The 20,660-nt window shown below is 40.6% G+C and overlaps 1 protein-coding gene across 1 annotated transcript; it reads left to right on the top strand.

The window, feature by feature from the left end:
- Nucleotides 1-7,814: 7,814 nt before the first annotated feature.
- LOC145398299 (uncharacterized) lies at nt 7,815-8,327 on the top strand. The gene has a single exon (XM_080271191.1). It carries the CDS (start codon nt 7,815-7,817, stop codon nt 8,325-8,327), a length of 513 nt encoding a protein of 170 aa, XP_080127317.1.
- The last annotated feature ends 12,333 nt before the right edge of the window (nt 8,328-20,660 follow it).

The raw sequence follows: 20,660 nt of genomic DNA, 5'->3' as shown, positions 1-20,660 counted from the left end.
ACCCACTAATGTTTAATAATATACAGCTCAATCCTGCATCATCCTTGAACATGCTTTGGGTTTCATTCACTCGGGACTTGGAAAGATCATATTACATCTCTTGTAAAATCTGCTTCCAAGAGATTAAGTGCTAAACCGACTCTGTACCTTCTTTACTCCAGCACAGTTGTTGACTTTATACACGGATTTTATTCACCCCTATGTGGAGTACAATTCTCATGTGTGGGGAGGCTCCCCCAGATATAGCTCTTCCCAACAGAATGAAGTCAAAGGCTTTTCGTCTCATTAACTCTTCTCCTCTTACTGGCTCCCTTCAACCTCTGTTTCTTCGCCGCACTATTGGACCTTTATCTCTTTTCTGTCGCTGCTTCAATGATCACTGCTCCTCTGAACTGTCTGCTTGCATCCCTCCACCTCTACGACCGGCGCGTAGCATCCATCTAGCAACAAACTCTCATCCCTTTTCTGTCCAACTCTTTAATGCAAGAGATAACCGTTACTCCCAGTCCTTAATTTATGCAACAGGTCAACTCTGGAACAGTCTCCCTCTGTCTGTATTTCCTACTTCCTATGATCTGCAGTCTTTCAAACGCAGTGTGTCCAGGCATCTCGAAATGAACGGATCTTGAATTAGGCTTTTTTTTTTTTTTTTTTTTTGAAGGAACGGTTTGCGGGCTCCTGGCTTTTGGTTCCTTCTTTCTTGCATAAAAAAAATGCAACAATAAATTTAACATGCAATAGTACAATTATGTCGAATTATTTTGATGTCTAAATTTCCTTACACTTTTGCCATGATTTTCTTAGAGTTTCCTTAGAATTGCCATTTCCCTATACTCATCCTTGTAGACTCCAGATTTCCTTAGAAAAGGATCATTTCGTTGAATGTGGAAACATTGAGACAGAGGCATGCCAACTAGTTTCAGTATGAGAGCCATCCCAAATTGATTTTGTATAAACATGATAAAAGATGACCACTCTACAATAAATTTTCATCAGTAAAATAAGCATACAGTATTAATACGTCTAAAAATGGGAAGAATGGTTAAAGGGAACCTTATTATTCAGACCAAAATATTCTCTTTGCTGAATCGGATTGGTTACAGAAGGTTACATAAGACCCGGATGTGGGTCCCATGCCTACCCAGGATCATATTAAGCTTAGAAAGATTCATTTGGCGGTGTGGAACGGGGAAGGTGAGAAAGTACAGCAAAAGAGGAAGCCAGTGGTGCACCTGTTTCGCACATCAAGCTCGTAAGTGGAAAAATGCACTTCGATTTCAAGCTGGTCAGGATGGTGGGCTCAGTTTTTTCCTTTTCCCTTTTCATTCTGCTGAATGAATAGGAACAAGTTGTAGACTGACTACTGTAGGTCGTATCTGAGGAGAAAACTCGGATTAAAAAAAAAAAAAAGGGAAAAGGAAAAAAAAAAAGGTTGTCTGCCAAAAAGGGAATCGAGCCGATGATAAGCATATATTTAATAAAGTTTTCTTCTTTTTCGACTTCTTCTTCTGACCTTGTAAGAATAGGGCATTTCAGGAAAGTTATTGACTATATGAGGGAATTTTGCACGACGAAAAAGGGAGGGAGAGATGTGGTTGACTGAGAAGTTGTGACGTGTAACAAAAAGTTAGGTGGGAGTGCTCGCGGATGATGCAAAGGAAGTGGGTACTCTCTCTCTCTCTCTCTCTCTCTCTCTCTCTCTCTCTCTCAGGGGTGTAGCCAGAAAGTTCACAAGGATGGAGGAGAAAGATGTCCATAGATTCTTGAAAAGGTGGTGGGAGGCTGGGGGGTCTGGGGGTCGCTGTGAGTCCCCCTCCATGAAAATTTTTGAAAATTAAGTACTTTTAGGGGCTTTCTGAGGCCTATGAAGGTATGTATTCGATTGTTTAGATGATAACTCATTATAGTGAAAATGGCGAAAAATAGAGCAAGATCTTTATGGAATAAAAGAACAATAATGCATCTGGGAGTGTCATGTGCGTTTTCCCCGCCTTGGAGTGCATAATAATTCTAGCTAAGTTAGTTGGAGCCTAGGAATGTCGAAATTAATCTGAAAAAGGTGATAACAAGAACATTTTATTGTATTCTAGGAAAACAATATAATTTCCATTATTTCGCAAATCTCTTTGTACCTCAAGAATCAAGTATCATATAACACATTAAGAACCACTTCTATAGTCCATACATCATCTGTAATTATACATGTGTCATTCATTGAAATTCTACCTCTTTGGTTAAACTAAATGGGTAAGCCTTTAAAATATGCTAAATTACTTAAACTTCTCTGCTCTTTTTAACTGACTGTTCTATGAAAACAAGTAATTTAAACTTTTTTTTTAAGTATATATATATATATATATATATATATATATATATATATATATATATATATATGATAGACAGATAGATATACAGCATACAGTTGATTTCTACTTTGATTGCAAGCAATACAATTTTTACCACTCACTCGACCTGATTGTTTTCCTACTTTTAACAGATATTACTTAAGAAATCGTATAGTTCTGATTAATTTAATTAGATGGAAACACTGATTAACAAAAACATAAGATATTGTCGAACTCAGAAAAATAAATGTAGTTTCATTCATACTGGTACTCTATAACCACTATATCAAGTAAAAAAAAAACACACACTTCTAGTTACATTAATATGCTATCAGCAGTTTTGCATGCCGTGATATTACTGTGTATTCATAAGAAGAGATTCAGTCTTCTTGCTTTTCTCTTTGAGAACCGATCCAAAATTGTCAGCATGACGCTGACTCAGCACGATTCTCTCTCTCTCTCTCTCTCACTCTCTCTCTCTCTCTCTTATATATACAGGGTGTAACGCGACGTATGACAAAAACTTACACCAATGATCTATCATGTAATTCTGAGTATATTTTGTTCTATAAACATATGCTCTCTGCGACCCCAGTTCAGTACCCAGCATTCGGCTGTTTTGTGTAAAAGCTCGTCCCTTGCATGCGCCATTGGGTGAGCGCTTCGCAGGGCGACGGGAGACGAGTATTATTAGCTTATACTGTACTATACATAAAAATCCCATATCCTATCAGTACACACGAGTTTTAAGAAGAAACTTTACGTAGTCTATTGATTCTTTAACATCAAGTCATGCATTCATGCAATTCTTTTGCACATATCGACTGTAATTAAGGATTAAATTCAAATTTTATGGCTTGCAAGGGAGTAGGGAGGGAGGACAGGCTGGTGTGTTGTTGCCAGTTATGTAATATTTGGTTTGTAGGATGTTGCTACCAGCATTATCATAACACCCACAGCTCATTTAGTGAAAAAAACTTATTCTAAAGGGAGATTAGCCTTACTTTAAGTTAGGAAGAATTTTATTAATCACAATTTTTCTGCTGCAAGTAAACGTGGCGCCATTGGGTATCTCCACCTGTGTTCCTCTCTGCAGCACATCATCGCAGAATCCGTAAAAAAATACACGATATCTGCATATTCTTCACTGCTGTACGTACGTGGCATGCTGTTTCATGGACATGTGAAGCTGAACCTGGTGAACAACAGAACGCGGAGAACAGTATTTTAAGTATGTGCCTCCCCTGCAAATGTTCCCGTTCAAATGACACTGGACGCAGGGTTGCCAAGTCCTTATCATCAGTCTCGCTAGTTTAGTCCTGAAAACTTGCTAGAATGTCGCTAGATAATAAACACTGCAAAACATCGCTAGAAAATACGATAAGATCTCTAGAATATCACCTAAAAATGGCAAAAATATCCAGAATGTAGCTAGATATCATATTGCCAGATGTTAGTGCCGCAAGTAGAAGCAAGAAAATAGGTCTAGCAACATACTCGTTACATTGGCAATCTTGTATCACTGTTCTCACGTCAGCATATGAAAAAAATGGTGCCACGTTTACTTGCAGCAGAAAAATTGTTATGAATAATAATATTACTCCTGACTTAAAGTGAGGCTAGTCACTCAGCAGGGTAATATTCTTTCACTGAATGAGCTGTGGGTGTTATGATAATGCTGGTAGCAACATCCTACAAACCAAATATTACATAACTGGCAACAACACACCAGCCTGTCCTCCCTCCCTACTCCCTTGCAAGCCATAAAATTTGAATTTAATCCTTAATTACAGTCGATATGTGCAAAAGAATTGCATGAATGTATGACTTGATGTTAAAGAATCAATAGACTACGTAAAGTTTCTTCTTAAAACTCGTGTGTACTGATAGGATATGGGATTTTTATGTATAGTACAGTATAAGCTAATAATACTCGTCTCCCGTCGCCCTGCGAAGCTCTCACCCAATGGCGCATGCAAGAGACGAGCTTTTACACAAAACAGCCGAATGCTGGGTACTGAACTGGGGTCGCAGAGAGCATATGTTTATAGAACAAAATATACTCAGAATTACATGATAGATCATTGGTGTAAGTTTTTGTCATACGTCGCGTTACACCCTATATATATATATATATATATATATATATATATATATATATATATATATATATATTTAAAGATTTATTTTTTTTTTTTTACCCCCAAACGATTTCAAGACCCTCAAGCGGGAGGGGGGCGACAGTCTCCCCCTCCTTCGGTACGCCCCTGCTCTCTCTCTCTCTCTCTCTCTCTCTTTCTCTCGCTCTCTCTGGTGTGTGTGTGTGTGTGTGTGTGTGATTCTGAGAATAATACAATTTAAATGTGTCAGAGGAAGATAAGGTGAACGTTGGCTGAATCATATGTACCGGGCAAGAAAAATGTGTGATGGACATATTACGAACATAAAACAGTTTTGAAATATAAGCGTTGAATCTTGACTGATTACGCGTGTGGAGATACTGATGCCAGATATCTATATATGAGAGAGAGCGTTGCAGAAGACTGAGCATATAGCTATAAAATGAAACTAAATAGTGTCAGGGGTACACAAAGTACTGTATGTTTGGATAGTAATGGTAGGTACCGTGTTAAGCGGTTTAGACAGGAAGAGCCTGGTAGGATATTGAAGTATCCTTCAAAAAATGTGCAAATGTCCGACACCGAATTGAAAAATAATCCTGATAAAAAATATTTATAGCTGGTGAGAGACATTATGTTGTATTTCTTCGAGGCGTCCAACTGGTCATTTATAATTCGTGTTTACTGTATGTGAACTTCTTTGTATTGGAAATAACACATGATGTTACTTTCTTTTGAAGGAGTTGAAATTTGTGAACTAGTTATGGAGAAGTGCATTTGCACAATCAATTTTCTTAAACTACCCAGTACTGCATGGTTAACTGTACTTATTTCTCTGTCTACCTGCGTTGTCAAATACGTAGGAACTGAGAGTGGTGCTTGCTTTCTTCCGTCTGGTTCTCTTGTATTTGGAGTAAAATTTATACTGATATCAACCACCCCATGACTGCCAATTTTTTTATTAATATATTCTACTAACCTCCTTCGATCAACTTAACGTTTGGCGGTCAGAAGAGGTATTGAAAAACAATTGGAGGCCTTCAGGGAGGAGTTCGTTTACCTTACATAACCCATTTGCGCCCAGTGTCCTGGGAATTTTCAAAAATTGATAAAGTAGGGAACCCCGTGGTAGGGACCTATGAGCTTCACTACTATGAGCCGGTAGGCGGAGGGCAGTACCCTAAGTACCCTTCCATCACAATCCCTCGCACAGGAACCCTGGGAGCTAAAGGTTTAAACTATCGTTCTTTCATTGTCGAGAACCATGTACAGTATATGCTCTGAATTTTACGTAGGTTTTACTTTTTGCACAAGGAAGCAAACTTTTTTTTTTACTCTGACAAATGCCAATATCGCCGTCTTAATCTTGTTTATTCAAAAGCTGTTCACAATAAACGGACACTTTCGAAAGATTCCGGCGCAAGCTTATTTCTGAACTACGTGTACTTTCTGCATCTATCTGTCTATATACCTAGGCTGCTTCCCCCAAAGAAAGGGAGGTAGCCGAGACAGGACGACACACTCCCAATTTACCCATCCAAACACACACATATATTCGGATCTTAGCCCCAAGGGGAGAAGAGACTGATCCTCACCGCACTGACCAAAATCATGGTAATTATTTTCGTTTTTTCTCCACAAATTATGTTTGATCTGTTTTGAATTTTCCAAAACAGCTTCATCCCGTTTCTTCTGATACTTGATTAGAATATTCATCAGTAACTTTATATCCTACTCTTTTTCCTCCAGTTTTCCACTCAGATGGCTTTATAGTTGTTTCCTCCTCTTCTAAAGCCTCTTAATGTACTCTGAACGATTCTGGCACTGTTCCTTCATTTTCTTCCACCTCTAACTTCTTGCTTGACAGTATAACTTTTCTGTCCTTACAGACCCGATATTAATGAGACTCACGTTCCTTATAGTGTTTCTCCTGTTCTTTGCAAGAAATTTGTCTCCTTGCTGCTACTCTGTCTACTACCGACTCTCTTAATCCAGGCGGAATAAGCCCCGCCTTCCTGATGACGTCACAGCCAGCTTCAGCCAATCATGTCGTTTCCGCGCGAGCAGAGCGAAGGAGCCTTCGGATGTGACACAACAATACATTGTATTACAACTTTCAAATTATATTGATTTATATTTACTTTCCTCAATCATCTCTTGATATCAACTACAACGATTTGTAATAACTATATAGGACTGGTATACTTGACCGCTTACAGGTGATCGGAATTACTGATATAGAGTCGGAGATTATAATGACTTATATTTTTAATTTCTCGGTACTTCCCTCGTCAAGTAGTGCCTGTCAGTTTTATTGAAAAAATATTGGTATTTATAATCAATAAATCTACTATGAAAGCTTAATGATAAAAGGAAGAGCCAAAATTTATGTCCACATTTGGAGATAGCAAATATTTAGCCTGACATATCCAATGTATGTTCGGCGGGGAGTTTAACCAGATGTCCGTTGCACCTGTCACTGGCTGTCAAACTCAGAGACACATTAGCGCACGGAGATGGCAGATGCGCAAGCTCCCAAGACACCCTCTAGGCCTCCCAGGCTTGGTAGCCAAGCTAGAAATATTATACTGAATGTCTTTAAGTACTTCCGAATGCATGAGAATTACGACCACATTGCAGAAGTTGAGAAGAAGACAGCAGAAGCTACACAAGTCAGCTGCCGTTCTGTCAGCCGAATCAGACGTCAGGGAAGGTTAAGTGAAACGGGAGTAATTTCATCACCAATATATCAGAAAAGAGTTTGCCCTGTATTTGATGCCGTGGATGACTTTGCCAGAGATGTGATTAGAAGAGAAAGCTTGGCCTTTTACGAAAGAGGTGAGCTACCAACCATGGAACTTCTACACGAAAAAGTGAAGGAGCCACCAGTTTCATTTGCTGGAGGACAAACTTCTCTAAGGATACTCGTCAAAGATCTTGGATTTAGGTATAAGAAGCACAACAGCAGCAGAGCTTTACTCATGGAAAGAGATGACATCGTTGCTGAAAGAAACAAGTACCTTAGAGAAATAGAAAGGAACAGAAGAAGTGACCAGCCAAGACCTGAAATTTTTGTGGATGAAACCTGGGTAAATCAAAATGCGAGCGTTGAACGATGCTGGACAACCAAGGATGGTGTAGTTGGACCCAGACTTAAAAGTGGCAAAGGAGCACGTTTCATTATTGTCCATGCAGGAGGAGCTGATGGCTTTGTCCCAGGTGCACTTCTGATGTTCAGGTCAAAGCATGGGAATAAAGGAGACTATCATGATTCTATGAACCATGACACATTTAAAGACTGTTCCTCCATCAACTGCTTCCTAATATTCCATCTAAATCACTAATAGTGATGGACAATGCCCCTTACCATTCAAAGCAACTTAACAAAGCACCCACAAGTCAGACACGGAAGCCCGAAATAATCAAGTGGCTACAAGAAAATTCCATCGAACATGATCCCACTCACTCAAGACCTGAACTGCTACAGATTGTAAAGATACACAAGAAAAGATTTCAGCAATATGAAATTGATGAACTCGCTTCTGCTGCAGGACACAGAATTTTGAGGTTGCCACCGTATTACTGCCAGTTCAACCCAATTGAATTAATCTGGGCTCAAATAAAAGATAAAATCAGTAAGCGGAACTCCAACAGCAATCAAAATATGAAAAATGTTGAGAATATAACCAGGCAAGCCATTGAAGAGGTAACGAAGGAAAATTGGCAAAAATGCATTGATCATGTACATAAAATTGAAGGAGATTATCGAAAAAAAGATGTTGCTTATGAGCACCTATGTGAATCATTCACAGTTGATTTACTATCATCTGATGAAAGTAGTGCCGAAAGTGATGAAGATTAAGACCAGATTACATCCATGGCAGTGTATATAGTTTTGATGTAAAAAAAAAAAAAAAAAAAAAAAGGGGTGTAAACGTGGCCCGCCTCCTCGCGGTGCACCCTGGGCAACGTCAAGCAATGACGGCAAAATGGGCCATAACTCACACCGGGGAAGGGGGGGGGGGATTTTAATTTCATCAAGCGCACATTGTGCAGAAAAGCAGAATGTTAGTTCCACAAGTATGTGTTGATATTTAAGAATTCAGTGTGAAGATTACAGGATGCACGTAAGGCCATACAATGTGTTATACTAAACGCACAATAATATAACAACCAACACAGAAAGGACATGGAAAAATAATTGGGTACAACATCGAATGTAAATTATCATGAAACTGTAGCATCAAGAAATTATGTATGGATGAGAACGTGTGTGTGTGTGTGTGTGTGTGTTGAACCCAGAAACAAGATAGAGAAGTATAAAATAAGACATTTAGTATATTTAGTCATAGACAGTGAATATTGTAGGAATTAACCAACTGATTGATAAAGTTCGTTCACAGGACAGGCAAAAAGTTTAATTCATAATATTAACACTCAAAAAGACGATGTTAGTGGAGAAATTAAAAATATAAGTCATTATATTCTCCGACTCTATATCAGTAATTCCGATCACCTGTAAGCGGTCAAGTATACCAGTCCTATATAGTTATTACAAATCGTTGTAGTTGATATCAAGAGATGATTGAGGAAAGTAAATATAAATCAATATAATTTGAAAGTTGTAATACAATGTATTGTTGTGTCACATCTGAAGGCTCCTTCGCTCTGCTCGCGCGGGAAACGATATGATTGGCTGAAGCTGGCTGTGACGTCATCAGGAAGGCGGGGCTTATTCCGCCCGGGCTGATCGCGTTTTCTTTAGTGAAACTCATCTTTGTTAACATCCCCCGTTTATGTGGAAATCTGCTCTCATTCAGTGTCCCAAAGAAGAGTGAGATCTCCCGTTTTTTTTTTTTTTTTTTTTTTTTTTTTTTTTAATTCGGTTGCCTTAATGTCTGGTGTTTATGAGGCAGTCGAGTCTATCCCAAACAGAAGTAAAGTGAAGTAGCTTTTCCTTACAAACTCTTTTCTTCCCGTCAGTATCAGTCTCGTCTGAGACGCTCCAATGATGATCATTCCGCATTATTTTTTTTATCTGGTTTATATATATATATATATATATATATATATATATATATATATATATATATTCAGAATTACAGAGAAATCTGCGCTGTTGCTCTTAAAATCTCAGAGATCTTCGATAGCTTCTGGCATAAATTTCGCATCCCGAAAATGTCATCTAAATTTTTTTAACCATTTTCTCTGCCTTCAATAGTTACTCTCTGGTCGTTTATAGTGCTTATTCTAGATGGCCAATTTTGTTTTTTAGCAATGGTTTCCAAACTTTTTCGTCCTTCCTCCCCCCCCCCCCCTCCGTCACAATAAAATACATGCCACCCCCCCCCTCCGTCACAGTAACATACATGCTAACCCCCCCCCCCTTACGACTCCTTCCGTGGCCGACCGGAATTTAATACAGTAACATCTCTGGATCCCACCTACGTCTTCATCTGAACAATGAAACGTGATTCAAAAGACAATGTTGACTATGAACTGATAACAGCTCTTGTGACTAAAAATACAAATGCGTTGCACGTGCATAGAAGATAATTAAATGAAAACTTATTGATACAGTTAAAATTGCATTTTCACTGCTAATCAGAGATGTTGAGACACAGAAAAGGTACAGAAGAGATCATCTTTCATGTGGAACAGATTATGCTTTTTGCGTTGATGCTTAACAGGCTTGAAATAATATTTTGCAGAGAGAGGCAGGCAAGACTGAGACTCCAAGGGAGCCAGTCTGCTGATTCCAGGACAGTGTTTCTTTCCTACCCCAAACTCCGTCAGGCTCTTCCTTACGAAAAGGTTTGTGGAAAATGAGTCGTTTTTTGCACTGCTTCTAGGTATGATCTGCTTAAGAGGTTCACACACACACACACACACACACACACACACACACAGATTTCTCGTAAATACTGCCTCTGGAATATGATTATGAATTCTATCGCCAGCGACTTCAGATACAGGATGACCCAAAATAAAAGCAACTCGTAAAAGTGTGTGTCATTTATACATCTGATATAAAATTTGCTTTGTTTTTGCATTCATCTTAAACTGAGTTGATAACAAAACATTCCTGAAGGTTTGGGTTCTGTTGTTCAAATGGTCTGTGTTTTATGACCTTTCCATAATGTGTTACTAATGACCACATCGACGTTGCAGGCAATCCTGAATGCGGCGTGCGAAATTGTTAATTACGTGGACACACTCCCCTCTTGGGATAGCTCTGGTGTTGGCCGTGACTTCTGTTTTCAGGTCTCTGATTGCCTGGGGGTGGTTTTCATAAATATGATCTTTCAGATAACCCCACAGATAGAAATCTAGGGGATTCAGGTCGGGTGAGTGTGGGGCCCACTTAGGGTCACACCTCCTACTGATCAGAAGATCCCCGAATCGTTGCCGCAGCCACATCAACGTTTAGTTTGAAGGGTGTGGGGTGGCTCCATCCTGCTGGAACCATTGATCTCCACGAGTGATGCCCCTACGTCTTGTTAGTGTCGTTCAAAACTTCCTCATGACCTCAAGATAACACTCTGTGTTCAGCGTGACAGACTGTCCTTCCTCGTCTTCAAACGAAAAAGGTCCAATGATGCCATGGTTTGAGATGGCTACCCATGCTGTGCATTTTGCTGAATGCAATGGACGCTGGATAACGTCCGCTGGTGCTGCTGTGCCCCCGAAAATGTTGTTTTTGCTGCTGATATGGCCTGAAATAAGAAATTGTGCGCTGCATTCAGGAGTGTCTGCGACATCCAAGTGGTCATTTGCAACACATTTTGGAAAGGTCATAAAAAACAGACGGTTTGAATTGCAGAACCCAAACTTTCAGGATTGTTTTATCAACTCACCTTAACATGAATGCTAAAATAAAGTAAATCTCATATCAGTTGTATAAATGATTTACTTTTATGGGTTGCATTCATTTTGGGTCACCCTGTACTTACGATTACCTCATGCATGACCTCACTGAAAGTACACCAAGGTCCCCCAGGAATCCAAGGTCCTCAGTTTAGGAACTATTGTTCTAAAGCTATCTAAAGTGGTGTTCCTCACTGTTCCGAACTGTTATCAGCTGTCTTCCTATTTTTCATCAATGATTTTCTGAGCTTCTTATCTGTCTACTCATAAGTTGCTGAATCCATCCTTCACTTTTTCACCCAGTGTTCACAGATGGCAGTAGAACAGTCTTTCACCGCGAAAACACATGCATATACATTAAAGCGAACAAATGAAAGTATATTGTAACACAATATTTACCTGTGTTTTAACGAAAGTGTCTCAGTTACACAGAGAGTACTCGTAGGCCAGCATGCTCTCCAGTACAGATTTCTCTATCTACACCAAACTACATGCACAGTACACACTACACTTCCCTTTCCAAAATGTTAAAAATTATGACGTCTCTTCACCAAGCCTCGGAGTCCCCAGGGGGGGGGACCATAAATGCCCCCACCATCCACCCCTCTCCCGGTGACGACTCGAGGTGCCTGGAACCACTGTCTGACTCACTTTTTCTTCATTTCTGCAACATTCGCGGCCTTTCCTCTAACTTTCGCTCTGTTAAGCACCACCTCTCCTCCTCTAAACCTCATCTTCTTTTTCTAACTGAGACTCAGCTGTCTGAGGCAACTGACAGCAAACCCTTTTCTGTATCCTCCTACTTTCTCTATACTCATTTCAAAGCCAAAGGTGGCTGTTGTGTATATATACGCAACGACCTATCTTGCTCTCGTGTTCCTGAACTCGATTCTTCTGAATTCTCTACACTCTGGCTTCGGCTTTCCTGTCATTCTCTGACTAAATATATCTGTGCTGTTTACTTATCCCCTAATTCTACTATCATACTTCTTCGACCATCTTACTTCTACGATGGAACACATTCTATCCATTCCTCCTTTCTCAGAAATCTCCATTCTAGGAGATTTCAATGTTCACCACCACCTTTGGCTCTCCTCTCCTTTCACTGATCCACCTGGTGAACAAGCCTACATCTTTTCTATCCTTAATGATCTAGAGCAGCTTGTACAGCACCCTACCCGTATCCCTGACCGCCTTGGAGAGAGCTCCAAATTACTTGACCTCTTCCTCACAACTAATCCTTCTGCTTACTCTGTTAATCTTTTCTCTCCGTTGGGCTCCTCCGATCACAACCTTATCACCTTAACCTGTCCTATCACTGCGGTATGGCCTGTGGACCCTCCAGGGAAACGTCGTCTGTGGCATTTTGGAGCCGCGGACTGGGAAGCCCTCAGGCAGTACTTCTTTGATTTTTTCTGGAATGATTATTGCTTCCATGGCCGCGAGCCATCTGAGTGTGCCTTGCACATTACAGAGGTTATTCTCTCGGGCATGGAAGCATACATTCCTTTCTCATATCTTTTGACTAACGCAAGAAAGCCTTGGTAATCACGCTTGTTCTAATGCTGTCCGCAACAAGGAGAGGGCCTACAAAAGGTAACGGAGCCAACCCACCACTGAATCGCATCATCTTTACGTTTCTGCCCGGAATCGTCCTAAGTCTGTTCTTCGCTCTGCTAAAAATAATTTCATCCGTACTAAATGCTCTCAACTCTCCAAATCGAATTCTTCCCGCTCCTTCTGGCACCTTGCCAAAAACCTTTCTAACAACTGTACCTCATCATCCTTCCCTCCTCTTTTCTACTCTGAAGGTTCTGTAGCTATTTCTTCTACTGATAAAGCAGATCTCTTCGCACAGTCTTTCTCCTTCAATTCCACCTTAGACGATTCCGGTGCTGTTCCTCCATCACTTCTCCCGTCTGACTTCCTCATGGCTGACATTAAAATTTCTTCAGCTGATGTATTTTCTGCCATCACTGGCCTCAGTACTAACAAGGCATATGGGCCTGATGGGGTCCCTCCTGTTGTTCTCAAGAACTGTGCTTCTGTGTTTACAACCTGCCTAGGCAAACTCTTTCGCCTTTGTCTGTCAACTTGTAACTTTCCTTCTTGCTGGAAGTTTGCTATCATTCAGCCAGTCCCAAAGAAGGGTGACCACTCCCAACCCTCCAACTATCGTCCAATTGCTTTAACATCCTGTATTTCAAAAGTTTTCGAGTCAATTCTCAATAGAAAAATTTTAAGACATCTTTCCTATCACAACCTTCTTTCCGATCGTCAGTACGGGTTCCGTCAGGGACGCTCCACTGGCGATCTTCTCACCTACCTTTCAGACTCCTGGTCATCCTCCTTTCGGGACTTTGGCGAAAGCTTTGCCATTGCACTTGACATCTCAAAGGCTTTCGATCGAGTCTGGCATAAATCTTTAATTTCCAAACTGCCCTCCTACGGTTTCTATCCTTCTATCTGTGCCTTCATCGCTAGCTTCTTTTCTGGTCGTTCTATAGCCGCTGTTGTAGATGGCCATCGTTCTTCTCCTAGATCTATCAACAGTGGTGTTCCTCAGGGCTCTGTCCTATCACCAATTCTCTTCCTTTTATTCATCAATGATCTTCTAAGCTGTACATCTAACCCTATCCACTCATACACTGATGACTCCACCCTTCACCTTTCCATTCGGTTCCCACAACGCCCATCTCAGCAGTTACTTCAACAAGCAAGGGATGAGGCTATGGCACACCTAATGTCTGACTTGGCTCGTATCTCTGACTGGGGTAAAAATAATATGGTTGTTTTTAATGCATCTAAGACTCAGTTCTTACACCTGTCAATTCGACAAAATCTTCCACAGGTATACCCACTAATGCTTAATAATATTCAGCTTAATCCTGCATCATCCTTGAACATGCTTGGGGTTTCATTTACTCGGGACTTATCTTGGAAAGATCATATTACATCTCTTGTAAAATCTGCTTCCAAGAGATTGGGTGTGCTAAGCCGACTCCATTCCTTCTTTACCCCTGTACAATTGCTGACTCTATACACGGGTTTTATCCGCCCCTTTGTGGAGTACAACTCTCATGTGTGGGGAGGTTCCCCACATACAACTTTTCTCAATAGGGTGGACTCAAAGGCTTTTCGTCTCATTAACTCTCCTCCTCTTACTGACTCCCTTCAACCTCTGTCTCTTCGCCGCACTGTTGCATCTTTATCTCTTTTCTATCACTACTTTAATGGTCACTGCTCCTCTGAACTGTCTGCTTGTATTCCTCCACCTCTACGACGGGCGCGTAGCACCCGTCTGGCAGCAAACTCTCATCCCTTTTCTGTCCAACTCTCTAATGCAAGAGTTAACCGTTACTCTCAATCTTTCATTTATGCAACAGGTCAACTCTGGAACTGTCTCCCTCTGTCTGTATTTCCTGCTTCCTATGATCTCCAGTCTTTCAAACGCAGTGTGTCCAGGCATCTCAAAATGATCGGATCTTGAATTTGGCTCTCTATTGTATTTTGTTTTTCTCTTTGAGGGAACTGTTACTGCGGGCTCATGGCCTTTGGTTCCTTCTTCCTCCCATTAAAAAAAAAAAAAGCACGGTGACATGTTGTGTGTGTGTGTGTGTGTGTGTGTGTGTGTGTGTGTGTTAAACGAAGTGCTTGTCTCTTACTGAGTAGCTCCCTTCCTCACTCACTGAGAACTGTACTTTCTAGAAGAAATAGGCCTAGACCTTATCGGGGGAGTGTTAGGAAAACGAAACTTTACACAATAGTAGACCTGCGACACGGGCAAGGTTTCAGGCCGGGTGTTCTAAGAACACAATTGTTTTTTCACAATGGTTAAGTTTCAATCATGCCAGATTAGTAGCAACTCCCCATGCTGATGGTGGCTCCAAGTCTCCCAACCAAAACTGATAGGCAGTCATTTTTACGTACGGCGAAACTTAGAGATCTATAAATGGTACACCTAAGGGATCTAATTTTCTTTTTCTTTTTCTTTTTTGCTTCTTCAAGGAAAGTTCGAGTATCTGCTCTTGGAGAGTTTTGAGCGATATTCTTATGGAATACAAAGTTGCTCAGCTCGAAATTTTGAATTCAATTAACATGTCAGCTGTTGCGTCTGCTGACGCATCAGTTGACTATTGAGTGATATTGAATTTCGGCTATAGGGAGACATATTAGCGACTTTCTTATGAAATACAAATTGCTCGACTTGAAATTTTGAGTTGATTTGACGTCAGCTGTTGCATCGGCTCATGCATCAGTTGATTATTGGGCAGTTTTGGATTTCTACCATATGGAAGTAATTTAATAAAACGTTTTCACATATTCTATGAGTTTCAATGAGAGAAACTTTTAAAAACTGGCTGCAGTAGTTTCGCCGCAAGTCTGTGAAAAGGGTATCCTCTTGCTTTTTCCAAAAACACGAACTTTTGCATAATGATTGAGTTTCATTCACGCCAGATAAGATGCATGTTGGGAACAGCGAGGGTTGAATCCTACAGGGTTGACCAGTGGTATTGGTCAAAGTTTATATAAACAGCTATAGTTTTAATCCGAAAAATATGAAATTTTGCTTATACATTTGATAGACGTTCACCCTGGCCACGTTTTGAGAAAAGTGGAACCACCGAGAGATGCCCCTAGCAAGGGAGGGGGTCAGTCCCTATGGTCCAAGCCAAGCCATTACACGCAGCCAAATTAATTAACCTGCATTTATCCGGTCACGTTTAAGGCGGGTTGGGATCCTTGATGACCAACACACACGGGGAGGGTGGGCAGCCTCCAGGGATAAAAGGACATTTTTTTTTTTTTTTACCTAAGAATATGAAATTTTGCAGAATGGTAGATCTTTGCTGGAGACACTATAAGAATATATGAGACCCTCAAGGGGCACTTCAAAGGGGAGGGGTGGCCCTTGTGCGTCCTGCCCAAAGCCTTTGTGCACAGACAGTTTTTAACTTCTATCTATCTATATACCAAGCTTGCTTCCCCCAAGGAAAGGGAGGTAGCCGAGACAGGACGACACACTCCCCATTTACTCATCCATTCAAACATATTCATTCGCATCTTAGCCCCAGAGGGGAGAACGGACAGATCCTCACCGCACCACACCGCACAAGGGTCAACTGCGCAAATGCAATCAGTGACCTCCGCAGCAGGGCCCGACAGCAGGGCTGGTTTACCCCTGCCACATCATAACAGACACATCCCCTTACCCGCACCTGACCTGACTAGCTGATCAGACCAAATGCGGGAGAATATCCCCTCAAGGTTGCGTCATCATTTATTCATTCACAATTTCTCTCCATTTATTTCTGTCACGCACAGCCACTCTTCCTTGCTCAACAGATCCCTCTCGCATCCAGCGCTCTCTTCACACTCCATCCATCCTATTCGCGGTCTTCCTCTCAGCCTTACACCTCTCACATCAGATCTAGTTATCTTTTTCACCAATCGCTCATTATCAGTTTAACTTAGGAACACAAAAGTTTGCATAAAGATGCATTCACATAGAAGGCAGAAAGTACCTTCTCTGACGCAAACTGTCCAATCATGTAGGCTGGAATAGAAAATGGACAAATAAACGTTCATTCCCATGGTTCACTGCCAGGCCATTCCGTTTCTCAGTAGCAAATATATCGCGTGTGACAATAAGAAACAATGTTTGCAGAACATGGTCCATGAAACGAGATGCAATAGTTAAAGGTTTTTTCCTGACCTACGCGATAGGACAGTTTGCGTCTAAATATGTTCGGTTATGGCCTCAGCATGAATGCACCCTAATGGTACACGTTCACCCTGGCCACGTTTTAGGCAGGGAGAGACCCCCGATGGCAACCCTCCGGGGAGGGGGACTGCCCCCAGTGGAGACCAAGCCAGAGGTTATAAGTAGGCACACGAAATTTGCACAGAAGTAGACCATCACTTAGACCAGAGTTTATGATGGGTGGGACCCCTCTGGTTAACCCATCCGCCTGACCCATAAACGAAAATTTCCATCCCTTTACTGTACTGCGTAGACAGGTGTGGCTATCAAAAGTCTTTTGTCTTTGTTCTTAAGGGGATTTTATTACAGTATAATTTCTGATCATGTTAGATTTGTTTTACAGTAATTTCCAACTGTAAAGAGATAAAAAAAATTGAAAAATTAGCAAATGGCGTTCGCCAAGGAAATACTGGTGCTGATTAGGAGCCTGCACATGGTGGTGCTGTGCACCTTGGGTGAAGCATCTGCCACGTCCACCAGGAAGCCACCTCCTCCTTTCTCCCTGCACCTCTACGTGCAAAGGACCTGATCTGGCCCTGATGACTGTATGAGTTGTACTGTATCAGTAGAACTACCGCAAAGAAACATTTGCTTACCTGTGGCCGATGGGGCTTCTCGCCCAGACAGACCGAAATTAAACAACAACAACAACAACAAAGGAAGGCCATTAACCTCCTCAACATGAGGACGAAATGTTTGTGCTATTCTTGCTAACTCCAGACGATTGTATTCAACCTGGGAAATGCCTTTTTTATTGCATGGGTTAATGAAGGACATAGCTAATTCCTCCAGTTCAAAAAGTACCTCCTAATTTACGTGTAAATATGATCAACTGGAGTAGCAGAAATAAAATATATGTAAACTAGTCGGAGTGAAGAGGTAAATCAAAGGACAGAAACGATTTTGTGCAGCTGATAAGCTTAGACAGAGAATGAATATGCGCACGTTGGTTGTAAAAAATGCGTATTTATGAGTTTGATGGCAGGATAAGGCATGGAAATTCAAGAAAATGCCTTGAAACGATAGCTGAATATGTGAGAAAGCAAGGGGACTTTGAGGAAGCTAATGACCATATGAACTAAGAATGAACGACTGACTTATGTAGGCTAAATTAATCCATACGAAAGGAATTTCACTCCCGTCTCAGCATGGCAGAGTCTACCCGTGACGTCTAGTGGAATGGTTTTCCCTGTGAAACAGATCTAGGAATTTCGAAGGTTCGGGTAAGTAGATGGATGCAAGGTTAATTTCGCTGGGCACGTAGTTAATAGTTCTACTTTGGTACGTTCCTTTTACTGAATATATCTCCGACCCGCCTGATGTATAATTTTTGGAGAGTGATGGTGATAATAGCACGTATTTCAATAACAGCCAACAAGACTGAATTATTCCCTATGAACAAATATCAAGCGCATTTTGAGAAGAGGTATAATAATATATTTCAGCACTTGTTAATAGTTTTTACTTAAATTAACGGGCATCGTTTTGTCAGGTCAAAAATCGAAACGCGCCATAAGGTTACAGTTATTAGCAATACAACATTACTTTGGTGGCCTCCACAATATATTTTCCCTTTTTCAGCCCCCTCGTGATGAATAGCCAGACCGAGTATTAATCGCTTAAAAGTGAAAACAAATTATACAAGCCACGCTCGGGCTCAGTGGTTGTTTCGGTCCGCGACGTGACGAGAAATTATTGTTCTGGGAAATTGGAATGTTCGAGAGCTAAAGTATTTCGGTATTTTATTTTTTACTTCAACCTATGTATAAATCTTATTATATAATTAAAATGCAACGTGAAGTTGCACAAGTTTCATGGACGTATCCAGAGTCTGTCATTGATTTCATGTTTTTTGTTTTTGTTTTTTTTAGCATTTTAGCCACTCCCAACAGTCAGGGTGTTAAAATTCATAGTAATAATTTCCTTATTACAAGTTACTTTTCAACCCTATATAAAATTCATACAACTGGGAGCGCTTAAGTATGTATTACTTTTAACTGTAAAATTATATATACTGATTGTAGAAATAAAATGGCCACTGAAAAAAAAAAAAAGGGATCTAGACTTCCCGAACGTTTCCTCTAGCTTTTGCCACCGTGTCTAAAATGATCCAAATGAGTCAACTGCAAAGAATGTAATTCTGTATGGACAAATATAAGATCCTTAAAATAGCAGTGGTTTATCAGCCAGTCCATTGCCAATTTTTAGGCTTCAGAATTTTCTTATATTTTACAGTATATAACACTTTTGTTTTTAGAGGTTTTCTGCTAAAAATTGTAGGAACTGTCTTTAACTTTTGATACGGTGAGTCTTTTAAATTGTATTCTTGGTATTTCCCGTCGATTATACTAAACTCTTGAAAAGAATAAAGATAAAATGTAGAGGTTAGATATAGCCCAGGCTAATCTCTCCATTTCTATGTATTCTCTTAACTGAGTACAGCATCTGGTGGTAGCAAGAATATAAAATAGAACGACGTCGCCGTATGGAAAAGTTTAAGAATATATGGTTTCTAATATTTAGGTATGATTATCTAGAAGCACGGTTTGAAGGCTAACATTATTGTTATGTTAGGTGATTCAAACGTAAATGTACGGATTTAGCACGACGTTCGTGCACTTGAACGTTGCACCATTCCTCGTCATCTCACCTTGGCTCAATAGAAACAAATGGAGCCTCCAGAATGTATGATGATGGTTTCGCCTGTGATTTTGATTGTGACAGTAATTTTCAGGCTAAGACTTAGGCCTACATTTGAGTATATGATTAACTGATTAATTTATCATTCCTTATGATGTTCTGTCGTGGTTCGATCGGTAGCGTACTCGTCTCGTGATGCGGGTACATTAGCTCGAGTCCAGGGATCGAACCCATACCGTGGTGGACATTTGGAGTTGATGAAGATACAGCGCATTTACTTTACACCGGCAAAAATTGTAATACCTTTCAGCTCAGTTAATGGACAACTGTAGGCAAAATAATGGTTAATTTGATCTGTAACTAGGGAGATTCACTGCCACCTCATAAGTAAGATGCACTGTATTTCTAGGAGTCACGACTTAGTATTCAATATGTGTAAGAGGCATAGTTCTGTCACATGTAAACAACCCGACCATAGCACGTCTCTATATGCTTGTAAAATAGCCTGTCACTCCTCGCGACTGCATAAACAAACTCTAATACACATACATTGTCATTACAGCATTTTGACTTTCACATGCATCACTCTTTCTGCTGACACTCATTCTCCATGCATACTTCGCCAACAAAGGGACTTTTTTCTTTGGTTTTCGTTTCCTGCGAGAAAAAGGATCGGGCCTACAATAAATCTAATACGGACTGATACAAATGCAAACTAGAAAGCATACAGAGAGTACATACCTCCACCAATGCTACTGCCATTAAAAAGGATCCGGATCCGGATCCGTGGGGATATTGTGTGGAATACATAGGATCCGTATCCTTGTCCGGATCAGTCCCCAAATTAGGTCATGTTTTTTTCTTGGCCCAGGGGCCTACCCTTCCACAAAATTTCACTGAAAATCATTGAGTTTTGGAGACATA

This window comes from Coenobita brevimanus, chromosome 5, assembly GCF_032717465.1.
Source record: "Coenobita brevimanus isolate Jiangsu-jjx chromosome 5, ASM3271746v2, whole genome shotgun sequence".
NCBI lineage: Eukaryota > Metazoa > Arthropoda > Malacostraca > Decapoda > Coenobitidae > Coenobita > Coenobita brevimanus.
This window is presented reverse-complemented; position numbering and strand designations above follow the sequence as displayed.

What these genes read in the sequence shown, in the direction of transcription:
- LOC145398299 (XM_080271191.1), top strand. Translation starts at nt 7,815, where the DNA reads ATGGACAATGCCCCTTACCATTCAAAGCAACTTAACAAAGCACCCACA.